At 45.0% G+C, this 13,804-nt stretch overlaps 1 protein-coding gene across 2 annotated transcripts; it reads right to left on the bottom strand.

Annotated features, from left to right (window-relative positions):
- Positions 1-229: 229 nt before the first annotated feature.
- On the bottom strand, positions 230-2,531 carry LOC125536805 (uncharacterized). Of its 2 annotated transcripts, XM_048700085.2 has the most exons (7): positions 2,048-2,524; positions 1,574-1,934; positions 1,363-1,488; positions 1,119-1,184; positions 886-951; positions 673-735; positions 230-595 (listed from the first exon to the last, which is right to left on the bottom strand). In XM_048700085.2, exons 1-7 carry the CDS (start codon positions 2,239-2,241, stop codon positions 449-451), a joined length of 1,023 nt encoding a protein of 340 aa, XP_048556042.1. In that variant the 5' UTR covers positions 2,242-2,524; the 3' UTR covers positions 230-448. The 2 variants fall into 2 exon arrangements, with proteins under 2 accessions (XP_048556042.1, XP_048556034.1); XM_048700077.2 differs by having other exon boundaries at positions 886-1,184; positions 2,048-2,531.
- Positions 2,532-13,804: the final 11,273 nt, after the last annotated feature.

The raw sequence follows: 13,804 nt of genomic DNA, 5'->3' as shown, positions 1-13,804 counted from the left end.
TACTGTTTGGATGATTTTTATACGACGATTCACCACGTTCTTTCATCATGTCCGTTGCGTGGAGCTGGACCTTTGGATCATCAATCGTGCAATGGTCGAAATGTTAAACATCGTGTGCAAAGTAGTTCCATTTTACTAATTTCCTAGTGCATATAATTCTCTTCAAATTTATTTCCTTTTTTACCGCTCTTCAGTTTTTCTTCGATCCAATATATACACATGATTCGACTTTGTCGGCACATTGCTGATTGCTTAAAAGCTTTTTTCGCCTTTGCTTCAACACTGTGATTTAGTGGTGTGGCATGAGACCATGAGTACACATTGCTTAACCGACACACACACACACACACACACACAATCATACACACATATATGCATACCTGCCTAGCTAGCTGAGTTGGCTATAATGTGCTAGATACTACTTGCATGTCTATGGATCTTATTAGAATCAATGAAACGTGCCTCCGAAGGTAGGGTGCCAGAACTCCGGTGCCGCCGTCTCGCTGCCCATCGTGTAAGTGCTCGCCACCGGGACAAGGCACAGGCCACGGCTCCGCAGGTCCTCCTTCGCCTCGCCGGCGTCACCATCCGAACCCTAGTTCATGAGAAAAATGCAATTCATAAGTGAGATGAAATTAAACAAGCAGTGCTGCAATAGCAATATATTGGTACCTGTTTGTGCTGGAGCTGCACCGGACCGCCACTGCACCTGATGAAGTAGGGAGAGCTGAGAGACTGCATGCAGAGATAAACCCCGTTAATGGCGTGTGCATCATGAAAAGATTAGTTGTGGTAGCTAGCTGTTCGGGAATCTGCAATAAGTAAGCGAAAACAAAGCTTGGAGCATCTATAATTAGGGGTTGCTTAGGGAATTTTGGTACTCACGGCAACTTGATCGTGAAGGAACTTGATGTATCCGATGGCCTCGTGGAGAACCGATGCCGTATCCGTCTAAAGGGCCGGGCCGGGCATCGATCAAAAAGATGCAAATACTCAGCAACTTGCAGGCGAATTGCAGAGCAATATAGTATAAACAGAGGCGAAAAGAAAGTTAAGTACTCTACTAAGCTAATAATGGAGGGAAAAACAGAAAGGAAGTAGGAGGGTGGAAAGGATACCTTTCCAAAAGGCGAGACCAGCTGCTGGAGCGCGGTGACTCTGTCCCCGAGCTTCTCTTTCCTCACCTGCCAGACACACGGCAAATTCTATTCAAAAGCGATATATCAAGTAGGCATTCTAGGCTTATAGCTCGATCGCTTGATGATGGCAGAGAGCATAAATATATTTGAACTGACGTGACAGATATATGTGGAAGAACGATCAGTTATACTATGGGACCGCCACCGGCCGGCCGGTGCGCACCTTGAAAGTCGGCATCGGCGACGGCGTCTCGGTCCGAGGCTTCTTCGCCGCCGGAGGGGCGGCGCTGCTCCTTCTCGTCGCCGATGACGACGAGCAGGCGTCCTGGGCCGCAGGTTCAGTTCTGGACTGCATCCAAATTCAGAAACCATGTCAGAAGGAACCCTAGTTCATAACTTCGTACTAGCTATTCGGTGCTAGCTATGGCGAATACCTTGAGGAGTTTGGGCTCTAGAGCCTGCAGGAGAGGCTGCGGTGACCTCTGGATCGGGGCCGGCGCGCCAAAGAGCCCCGTCGAGCTGAAGAAATCTGGGAACTGGTGGTGCTGCTGCGAAAACGGCTTCGTCGTCGCGGCGGCCGGCGTGTCACCGTAGCTACTGGCCAAGCTGGAGCCGTACAGGCCGTCCGCGTACACGGGCCCCTGATGCGACGCGCCGTCGGTGTAGGGGGTAGGCAGAACGGGAGGCGGATGCTCCGCCTGATCGAGCAGGAACTGGCGGCTCGCGTCGCCTTGCAGGTGGAGCAACGCGTTGAAGCTCGTCGGAGCGTTGGCCGCCGCTCCTACTTTCCCGGCCCTGCTAGCCATGCACGAGACCAAGATGCTCAGAAGAGTATTATTAAGGACTATGGAGTCAACAAAATGGAGTAGCCTAGCTAATAGAGTAAGAACGATTTAATTCCTGCTTACATGAAGGATTGCGTCCAATCCATCTGCGGATCGGCGAGGAAGAACGGCGATGCAGCGGCCGCGGAGTCCGGCAAACCGGCAGGCCCCGAACTCATCCCGGAAGTCCCGCTGATCTCGGACCCGGCAGGGGTCGCGGAGCACGCCGAGAGCGCGTCGCCGCCGGTCCGCGCGGAGCCCCACCACTCCTCCGCCATCTCAATCGATCGGTGTAGTGGAAGGAAACAATCAATGATTTATATACGCGGGTCGTCGATCGAGCCGCGGGGGATTGGGACAGTACTGGCTGGCTGGGGAGTGAAGGGCACGAGCACGATCGAGGCCGGGGGCTCTGACTTTGTGATGACCTGTGAGCTCTGACCTCCGGGTTGATGGATGGGGGGTGCAGCGGCTGCTTCCTGGCTGGCTAGTTTATGCGCTCGTCCGTTCCTGGATTTTTCGCTGATGGGATTAGAATATTTTGGCTGGCTGGCTGGCTAGCTAGGCGGAGAGTGTACGCATATGTGTAGAGTGAGTCACGCGGCTATGTGCGGATCAAGTCAAGCACCGCACGTCCTCATGCAGTACCGCTACGGAAATCTTTGGACCCTTGCTGACTCGCTGGGCATAGAGTTGAAACTGGTCGCGGGAGCAAGGAGTGCGGTGTTGAAACCGCGGAGGAGTTTTCGGTGCTCCCGGCCGTTTGCGTGTGGTCAACCGTTCCAGTGTAACGCCATGATTAGCACGACCGTTTTTAATACAAGAGTCCAACAATATCAATTTGCTATCACTTTTTTTTGCGAGTAGTTTTGCTATCACTCTATCTCCCTCAATTTTTTTTTGCTATCACTACATAGTAATAATTTGCACATTGTTCAACAGATTCTTGTTTTCGAAAGAGGCCATCTAAAATGTGCGCACACCTTGTGTTTCTTGAAGGGGAGAGGTGTGTTCCAGAACATTGAAATATTTCAAGTCCTTCTCTAGTGGTATAGCACCCACCATGAATTGTGGGTATCATTGGTTTGCATGATTAAAAAGGAGCAAATTGCACGGTTGATACAAGAAGTTGTCCATGAAGTTCACTTTCATGCATCAAGTTAGATATCTCAAACTCGGGTACATGATGTTGCATAAGTGGGAGTGAAGTTGTACAACAAAGTCGAGCCAAGACGCGCGGCACCGATGTGGCACGCCGCGTGTGCTCGACACCATTTCACATCTAACATTTTTGCAAAAAAAAAAACATGGACAGAACAAAACAACATCTATTACACATTCTTGTGTTTTTATTCCTTGTATAATTATGCATGTCATGATGTCTCATTTCTGTATTTTTCTTCATTATTTCCGCACGTTGAAATTGGCGATGCCATGACCCCAGTATTGTCAGGGAGGACAAACTTGACCCGATAGCCACAAGGTTGGCCATGCCAATAACTCAGAGTCCATCCATCGATCATACGGGGGACATACCATCAACTTCTTGTACAAGACACGTATCTACTAGAGAAAGTATATCCAAATGTAACTGTATAGGACTACTAGATCATAATCGACTCTGACTCTAGATAACCCCAATTGTAACCGTGTAGGACTACTATATCATAATCGACTCCCACTCTATGTAACCCTAGCCTCATCCACCTATATTAAAAAGGCGAGGAATGGACACCCCCCCCCCCCCCCCAATACAACACACAAAGGCATGAAGTAAGGTATTACCTCATCTTGAGGACCTGAACCTGAGTAACCCCTTCTCTTGTGCGCACCCCTCTGGGTTCTCTGTTCTTGCCTCGCCGCATGTTCATCATTGTAGGTAGAAAACACTAACAGAAATTCATGTGAATAAAAAAGGACCTGACTTCTTTGGGGGAATTTTAATTTAAATTCTTGGAATATTTAAAGCCTAACGGAAATTTCCATGTTAAGGTTGTTTGACTAGGATTTGAATCCTTTAGATTTTTTTTCCAAATGATTCTTTTATACTCTGTTTTGGACGGAAGTTCCCATCCACTAAAAACTCTTGCTATAATCTATAAGTTCTTTGGCATTTTGTGTGGTGTCTCAAACATATATGATGCTAATTATGTGGCTATCCAATCCTATAAGATCCAAGAGTAGGTGAAATTTCAATCCTGTATTTTTTGCAATATATTTTTTCTCAAATAAGAGGGCAGATCAATATATTTATGTATATTAGAAATCACGCGGATCAAAAGAGGTCATACAAGTTACATAAAATTCCTTTAATTGAAACAAAGAGTCCCCTTTTTGCGCTTCAGCATCGATCACAGCATGATTGACCGCGAAAATACATCATATAAAATGGGATAATATATATCAAGACCACACCAGCTATCACCAGCCGCCTGAGATTAAAGTTTGTGCTAGCTAGTTTATTCCATTCCTTTTCCTGTGGACCATTGCTAACTGCTTCGAGAGGCAGGCAACCATCAAAGGCTTGATCATTGGGGGCGAGCGAGCGGCATTGTTCGCGAACAAGTAAAGCATGATGTGCCGGGTTTTTTAAGTGTAAAGCAACGGCGATTAGCTAGCTATAGCTACCTAGCTCGTAGCATTCTCATTCGGCGAACCCTCCGCAGACAGGCGGTGCAATGCATATCCGGGAAAATCCGGGGCACGAGATTCGAGCAAAATGGAATTCGATCGCGTCCTTTGATCCGAATAGTGACACAGATGGTCGCCTGCTGGTACGTCGTAATGGTGACGTCGCGCTGGCGTGTGCGCGGGCGTGGGCCCGTCGGCGGCCGCGCGTGGACTCCCCGCGCCTGCCTGCCTTTGCCTTTTGGGTCCGGGCCGGCCGGCGGTGGCCGACCAGTCACCGGGCGCAGTCGGGAGAAGAGCCCCCGAAAGCGACCGCCGCCGCCTGTGCCAGCCGTCCGTTGCGCTAGCTAGTCTAGTCTCACCCCTGTCCTGTACGCATCCGGCCTAGCTCGCCACGGCCGCGTACGTGCACGGCTCCCCCTTCGCTGCCGTCCGTCGAATGAATCCGCACAAAATGCTCTGTAGGGGCACAGCTCAGAACTGTCCATCAATTAGCTCAACAAGGCCTCAGCTAGCCGGTAGACCTAGCGGTCTCAGTTTCGGTAACTTATTCGAGTTTGGCTGGGAAGGCATGCATGCGTGCACCGGCTGGATCACCGGCCGCGTCTTCGAAGGTTGCTGTCGAACCACTCGTCAAGTGATTAACTAGTGCCTCGTCAAAAAAAAAACTCGTAAAAAAGTGATTAATTAGTGTAGTCCGGACGGACGTAATTATTCCGTTACAGCACGAAACGGACAGTGTTAGCTCGGGGGTAGCTAGGGCGCATGCAACTGCTGCGAGGACTTTGTGTTTTTAACTAGCGCAAAGACCCGTGTCGTCTTCGACGTAAACTTAGGAAACTGAACATGTCGCTCTCTGTCTGCGGATTACGTGCGGTATCCCAGCTGCAGCACCGGCCTACTTGCTCTTCTCTCCAAGGAAAAGGCACATAGTACGTACTAAAGGTGTGCAATGCAAGTTCAGTGAAGTTTGTCTATGAGTAGTTTAGTTTAGAATTGCGTGTTCGCCTCTTTTTTAGAACCGCCCTTTGAAATTATTCAACATTTGGCCGAACAAAGTCTGATTGTACGACAACTATCAGGAAATCAGGGGTTAGAGAGAGAGAGAGAGAGAGAGAGAGAGAGAGAGAGAGAGAGAGAGAGAGAGAGAGAGCTAATAAAGCTTCAGCGCCTCCCTAGCACAAAGATGTGTAGACATATTTGCTCTTCTTCTTGCAAACTGAAGTTTAAAGCCCTGGAAATGGTGGAGATGGGCCTTCATCTCCCTGATAAACTTGTCCTCCAATGGATCGGTCTGCACTTGCCACAGGTCAGTTCAACCTCGAGCTGATGGGCAGAGGTGTGCAATGCACTTGTATTCAACACATCACGTGTACACCTTGGGCCTAAACGGCAGCCGAAAGTCAGTCACTGTTAAGTATTTAAAATTGTGTCGGTATGTTGAAGTCAAAATATTTTGCTCCGTGACCGTATAGAATCGCATGCACCAATCAGTTTGTCCAAAAACTCAACCGGGTGGAACGTGTTATTCTAATCGTGAACATGCATCATTGTGTTATTGATTTCCTTCTTGTACTAGCTCAATCATATTCATATACGCGGCGTTTCAGACGCTCGGCATTTCAATAATGTATCCATATCTCATTGAATTGGATGTGTTTATTACTGTCAATTTCCTATTTCTTTGTTCATTTCAAATAGAGGACCACATGACATCTACTCCTTCCGTTCCTAAATATTTATCTTTTTAAAGATTTCAAATGAACATGACATTTTGCTCCGTATATTTTAGAGTGTAGATTCGCTCATTTTGCTCCTTATGTAATCACTTGTTGAAATCTCGAGCTGATGAGCATTCAGACTAACCCCCCCCCCCCCCCACACACACACACACAGAGAGAGAGAGAGAGTATTTGCTACCTCAGTGTGTCGGGCCCCTATGGAAGTGTATCGTATCCACCAAGGCCATAACCACCTTGTGTGGCAGCCGATCCGTCCAGTGCACTCTTGATAGGTGTCGCCATGTCCAGTGGGATCATGGGGTTAGGTGAGCATATTCAAATATAATGGACTCATACTCTCAATCTGGAGGTAACTAGGACAAAAATGCAGTATGTAAGAAATCTTGTGCATTGAACATGACACTTGGTGTGGATATTTAGATAATATTTGTTTACTATCGACTGTATCATTATTTATGTCTTCTTTTTTCTTTCTAGTTTATTGGTATAGATGCCACTGCAAGAGAGTAGAAAACAAATGGTAGCACAATTGCACTCTTCCTGACTTGAGTAGTTGAGCGCAGGTGTTAATGTGTCTCACTAATTCATTTGCTTGCATTCAAATTGATAGGTGCAACAACCTCCTCCTCATCTTGTGTTGGATTGCATCAATTGCTGCAAAGTTGGCGGCCACATATAAAGCTCCCATCCAATGACAAATCCATAGGCTAATAGAAGAAGAACAGTGCACAAAGGTGAGCCGAGATGCTGAGGGCAAAAGTAGTGCAAAGTATAGGCATAGGTGTGAGAGGTGTCGGTAAAATGTTGATCATATATTGCAGATGTCCCATTTAACGTGCTAAATGGCCTAGGCTGAATCAAGCTTTTGGTACTACGAGAGAGGCATTTCTCCTATGGAACACACATCACATGTGCTGCCCATCCCGACTTTCATGCTCGTCTTTACCAAGTTTGCCCATCTTTTCAAGTAAATCGGTCTCTATTGGTGCCATTTTGCCTCGGTCCTCTCTGTTGGAATTGCTAGATTTCACTGTTCTGACACTTTTGTGTACCACCATAATGTATACACCATTCCAAATGAGTACTTCCTCCTTGGATGCAGGTTTTTAGGTCTTTAATTTGACTAGCCGAACATGTGTTACACACCACAAAAACCATAACTTAAGATTTATCATTGCATGAAGTTTCCACGCATATTTTTTTGGTCGCATATATTTCACATGCTTCGCTAATCAAATTGAAGAACTAAAAACCCGTACCCGACTTTTATTCCCATCTGGACGGAGTACATGTTACTTTTGGGGCTGACACGTAAAAGCGCATAAATTTTACCAATCAATAATTTGCTAAATTACCTGGGCTACAAATCGGCTGCAATTATGTGTACGATTAATGTGTAGCCTTGTGCTAAAGCTGATGAATGAGAGTAGTATAGCATGGTTGCTCCCTCCTTAATCAATTCAAGCACGTACGTACTTGATGCTTCACTCCTAATCTCTCCACTAATCAGCCAATACGTAAGTGTCCAGCTGGTACGTGCCCTACAATGGCCGTTCTTTTCTGATGGTTTATTTTATTTACAGAGCTTTAGTGCCTAACTAACGAGGTAAGTTTAAAGCTAAAAAATGAGGTAAGTCAACCTGGCTTTGACTTAAGAGTGACGTTTGGTTCTGGCCAAACCATTTGCCTCGAGTATGTCAACTATAAAACGCGTACAAGATATTTCGCAGACCACAGTCCACATCGAGTAGCAGGAAACAACAAAATATCTAGCACGTTGACTACTTGTTCTGTAAAGTAGTGTAGTGCAGAAAGTCAGCAAGTCAACGAGGCCAATTAACGAAAGCTAAGTTTGGGTGCTTCCGGAGAGAGCTCCTTGAGCCTGACTGCCACTTAAGGAAAGAGATTTGACATGATTATCCATGATCTTCCTTCCCGGGTTCCATCGATATGGAAGTGGATTGACCTCCTGGTCAGATAGTCAATGTCATTAGGTTGAAATTCCGTCTAATGAGATGGTCCTGAGTTTTGAGGGAAGTAACAATTTCTCAGCTACTCTTAACTTTTGTTTTTTGCATTTCTTTAGGGAATGCATATTATCATCCTTGAAAATCATGCTACGGAGATTGCGTACCGGTATTGTCATGAACTTCTTCCTTCCTTTTTTTTTGAAATTCATTACTTCTTAATACAAAAGACACGCATTTCTTGGGTGTGTTCTTGAAAAGAAAACTTTTCTATGCTTGCTGTTTCTGCGGTGTACTCTCTCAGTTTCTAAATATTTGTCTTTCTAGAGATTTCAACAGGTGACTACATATGGAGCAAAATGAGTAAATTTACACTCAAAAATATGTCTATATACATCCATATGTGGTATTTTATTTGAAATCTCTAAAAAACAAATATTTAGGAACAGAGGGAGTACATGTAAGCATAGAAAATAAATTTCATAGAAATAAAAACATGTCAGGATCTTCAGTTTTTTTGGAGGAACATCTGAGCATATCTGGGTGCGAAAATAAAACATGTACGCACCTGGACCGGAGCTGCCACCCCGTCATCACCAGGTTTTTTTTAGGGGTCGGTCATCACTAGCTGAATTTGGAAACCCAGTCGAGCGCAACCCAGCAGGCCACCACTCGTCAATAATACAGCCCAAACGCCAAGTACATGAAACATGGGCGTTCTTTATGTTTTTATTTTCAAAATTCATTGGCGTTTTTCTAAAATACATGAACGATTTTCCCTTTTAACTTGTGAATTTTTTTAACCCATTAATATTTTTTAAAATCCATGAACGTCATCTTTCAATTATTGAACATTTTATAAATCTGTGAACGATTTTCAAATTCATGGAGGTTTTTAAATATGTGAACAATTTTTTTAAAACGAGATGACAATATTTTGCGTGTGATTATTTTTTAATTTTATAGTATATATGTTCAATACTTCTTCCCGATACTATTTTATTAAACCTTTTTCAGAATAGAAAATAGGAAAAACCGGCAAGGGACCCGTCCCGCACCACACGTGGACATGCACGTGCCCATATCTCACTCTGGCGTCATTGCTCGCCGCTGAGTGAAGTCTAAAATAAATCTTGTACTTGTAGAGCTTGACGCAAATGAACCCTCATCTCTAAATCCCTGAAATTTATACCCTGTTCTTTTCAATCCCGGCCATTTTCAACCTTATATGCCTGTCCAAACGGGGAACTAGATGGTGGCAGTGGAAATGGCTGGGATGGATGGGCTGTGTGCAGGGGCGGACGCACGTTAGGCTACCCGGTGTCACATGACACCGGTTGAAATTTGTGCATATGTATATATAGGTGAGATATATTGGGCTTGGACACCGGTAGAATCTTGAGCTGGACACCGGACGTCAAGCACGGGCCATCTAGCAATAGCAGCCCATCCAGCTGCTTTGAACTGATTGTATCATTGGGAATTTGGAACGGGCACTCAGCCTGCTTAGCTATCGATCGATTGGATCGATCTCTGTCGTACATGCGTCTGTTCGGCTGTTCTTTCCCCCACAGCGATACGGTGTGAGCGCGTTCGCCGTTGCCTGCTCAAGGGCTCCGGAAGTCAGAGCCTGCCGCCAGTGCCCAGACGCTAGCCGCCGGATGCCCGCTCCGGGCCCTGATCCATTGCATACTACAAATAATCGAAGGAAATAGGTACGGCCGTCAGTCTCACTTTAAACACGTACTCTCTTCGTCTCAAAAATTTTGTCTTAAATTTATCTAGATACGGATGTATCTAATACTAAAACCTGACTTAATACATCCATATTTAGACAAATCTAAAATAAAAAATTTGGAACGGAGGGAGTACTTATCATAGTTTTGTCTAGTTTTTTAGGTCTAAATTGAATTGAATGGCTAGGGTTTTAAAATCAAGGTATTGCAAATGGGGAATTGGATTGCTTTGATTGGATAACTTTTTCTACTGGTTCACATCTCTTTGGATAATTTATAGACTGCGCGACGACAATACAACACAATGTCAAGTATGTATTTTTTGCGGAGTTTAACTTTGTAGCCATACAGTTTGATCAATATGCTTTACTTATTATTTTTATTCCCGCTTCTTTACGCAAATAATGTAACTCGTGCACTTGTGATAACATAATTACCGGTGAATACCAGGTGAGTTTATTGAAAGGTTTTTTAGAAAGATGAAGACATCGGCAGAAGATGATAATGCCACATGAACCAGATGATGCTCCATCTCAGAAACAAAATAATGCCTTGATACATGACCAAAATTTAGCAACCATTAATTACAGGGAGTTCATCTCAAACTCTAGAAGAAATCATTTTTGGTAAGAATTTTTACTGTCGAATATTTTAAATTGTTGGGTGTATTATTTTCATGTATATTATTGCTTGTCATCATCCTTGTATAGTGTATACATTTTTTTTGAGACATTGTATAGTGTATATGTGGACACCGGGACATTTTTGTTCTAGGTCCGCCCCTGGCTGTGTGCTGGAAATTGTACGAACCGACACAGTTAACGTATTTCGTGTGCGATGTGCTGAAGGCTACTTACGTTATGAGGCCTGATCTGAAGGCTAGCTTAGCTTATGCATGCATGTGTGCGCGGTATATACTGTATGTATTTTCACTGACTGACACTGCTAATCATGCTTTGGGTGCGTGTAGACGGGCGAAGCTCACGGCCAGGTTAGTTCCTCTTTGCAATTGCATCGATCGGCGTTCCTAATCTAGATGCATGGCACGGCATTTCAATTATGCAGGAGGACTCGGTGCTATGCAGGGTGCTCGAGAAGCAGAAAGTGAACAGCGAGCAAGACACCGTCCGCTCCTCCTCGCTGACCTTCGCCGGCTTCTCGCAAGCAACGCAGGAGTGTTGGCTTTTGAACGCTAGAACAAATCAACCAGGAGCAACCTATACGTGCAAGCTAGCTAGACAAGCAATCAAACAATCAGCTTAATTGATGAACAGTACCATGTAGGCCTGGGTTTGCTTTGACTTGCGATCGGCTCTCTCGGCGGAACGTACTAGCGCCAACATGATCGATACGATCTCAGATCGTACAACTCGGCGGAACTCACGGTAAACTTAGCCACAGGAAAACTGATCGTTTATGGCCAAAAGGCTCGTATCGAGCCTTGCTTTATTTCTCTTTTTCTGATCGGTCCGCCTTATCACGGCCTTGTGGCTTGCCTTTTTCTTTGTTTTCTTCGGTTTGTCCGCCGCGCTTCGCGTTGCTTGAGCCTTCGCCAACGTTGCGCCTTCATTTGCTACTTGGGGACTCCCAATCTGCGTGTGAGTACATGAGTTGGTCACCATCTCCTCCTTTGCCTTTCCGGCAACCACGAGCATTCTCTTCCCATGTCCGCAAGCGTCCGATCGCCTCCGTTATGGTTATGTTGTCGATGTCGTAAAGCTGCTCGAGCGTGCCGATGATGTACGTGAATTTATCAGTCACCGAACTGAAAAACTTATCCACAATCTCGGTCTCGTCGAGCTTTGCACCAAGAGGCACACGTCAAGAGCTTTTGGCGATCACACCGATCAGTTTTATCGTTCGCAAGTTTACGAGGGTCCGTGAGATCGATCGATCCTGTCGTTGCTAGTCAAGCCAAGAGGTGCACGTACTAGTTAGCTACTGTTCATCAATCAAGCTAGCTTTGCACATACGTTGTGTAGCTCCTGGGCAATTTGGTATAGTGATCAAAAGCCAACAAGGAGCTGTCCGTGACAGACGCGTGCAGCGACCAGATGGGCTCAGGCGCCGGCTTCGCACCATGGCAGGAAGAGATGGTCTGTGGCTCGAGCCCATTGACAAATGCAGCGATCTGGTAGCAATACAACTCGGCAAAGAAAATTGTTATGGTCAAAGTCAGCAATCCCGGCCTTTAGTGGCCACATCATCAAATCCACTCATAAAACCGCCATAAGGGCATCTACAATGCTAGACTCTTATGCAGGCGCTTACAGTGAAAAAAATAAATAGCAAAAAACAAAAAAAAGAGCGAGGCGCTTTATCCTCCAACTCAAGGCGCTAATCACAGGCTCTAAAGACGGAGGCCCACGTCCGTTTCTTCACTCGCGCGGCAGGAAAATAGCCAAGAGCTCGAGGCCTTTGTTTGCATCGACGCGGCATCGGGCGCTGGGAATAGACTGGGAATAGGCATAGTAACTGCCGATTAACTCCCTCAAAAAATAAAAACTGCCGATTAACAGGGAAATTAAGCTTGGCGCCTCTCTCTTAGCGCCTCCGTTGGACATGCCCTAAGGTTTATTTAGACCGGGATTAAAGAGTATAGGGTATCAATTTTAGGGATTTAGAGGTGAGGGTTTATTTGCATCAAGCTCTACAACGATAGGGTTTATTTCAGACTTCACTCCTCGCCGCTCTGATATAAAGGTTGCTGTTGAAGGACTCGTCAATATGGACAAAGCACCAGGTCAATTTGGACTGGAATGTCGTGAGTGCCCGTACACTTACAGAGCACCTGCCTCTCAAGTAAAATGGCTCGGTAATTGACCTTGTACCGTTTGTTGTGTAACGTTCACATATACCACCTGTTATAAATTAAGTCATCTTTCCCCCCTGATGTGATCATGTAGTTAACCATGGCCCTTCTTTTTCTGACAGTTTTATTTTGTTACAGAGGTTTAGTGTATCTGACCAGAGGATAGAGGTTGATTACACCAAGTGGCGAATCTAGGACGTAATTACAGGGCTGGCTCAACTTCAAGGATACTACTTTTTTGGTGTTGGAAGCCATTTTATGGGCTGCACCTAACTTCTAGTGTGCTGATCATTGGTGGTGTTTTTTGGTGTGGCAAATTTTGTGGGTGGGCTAGAGCCTATTGAAGCCTGTTGAGTAGAATCGCCACTGATTACACCTAAGGCTTTGACTTAAGAGTGATGTTTGGTCCTGCCCCAACCATTCGTGTCAAAGTTTTTCAACCCCAAAATGCGTACAAAGATATTTCCTAGTAGATCGCAGTCCACATTTAGTAGTAGAAACAACAACAAATCTGCATGTTGACTACTTGATCGGTCCACCCAGAATGTCAAGCTGACAAGTAAAAGTTTGTGATGCACAACTCAAGATCACTTGGCTTTGGTATTACTACCTTCGTCCCGATTTATTGGTTTCTATTGTATTTTGTGTCAAATTTTTATCATAGATTTAACTAACAAAATGGTCATGCATGTCATCAAAAATTATATCATTGAAAACTATGTTCAAATACAGATCCAACGATATATTTTTTGTTGACATGCATGAACAAGTTGTTAGTTAAATCTTTGGTCAAAACTTAAAACAAATTACAAAGGGGGCCAATAAACCAGGACGAAGGTAGTATGTAGCATTGTGTATAGTTCACCCAAAAGCTTAACCTGATTAGGAAAACCAGCATTTTGCTTATATTTAGCAGTAATTCCCAACATGCATCATTTTTTTCCTATGTTAGAACC

The sequence above is a fragment of the Triticum urartu genome, chromosome 1A, assembly GCF_056163025.1.
Source record: "Triticum urartu cultivar PI428250 chromosome 1A, HENAU_Tu73, whole genome shotgun sequence".
NCBI lineage: Eukaryota > Viridiplantae > Streptophyta > Magnoliopsida > Poales > Poaceae > Triticum > Triticum urartu.
Note: the sequence above shows the minus strand (reverse complement) of the source record. Positions and strands in the feature narration are given on the sequence as shown.

Coding starts and splice junctions, on each gene's coding strand:
- LOC125536805 (XM_048700077.2), bottom strand. CDS start 2,241: ATGGCGGAGGAGTGGTGGGGCTCCGCGCGGACCGGCGGCGACGCGCTC. Junction 1,489..1,573: donor TAGAGCCCAAACTCCTCAAG/GTATTCGCCATA, acceptor ATTTGGATGCAG/TCCAGAACTGAACCTGCGGC. Junction 596..672: donor TGCAGCTCCAGCACAAACAG/GTACCAATATAT, acceptor CTCATGAACTAG/GGTTCGGATGGTGACGCCGG.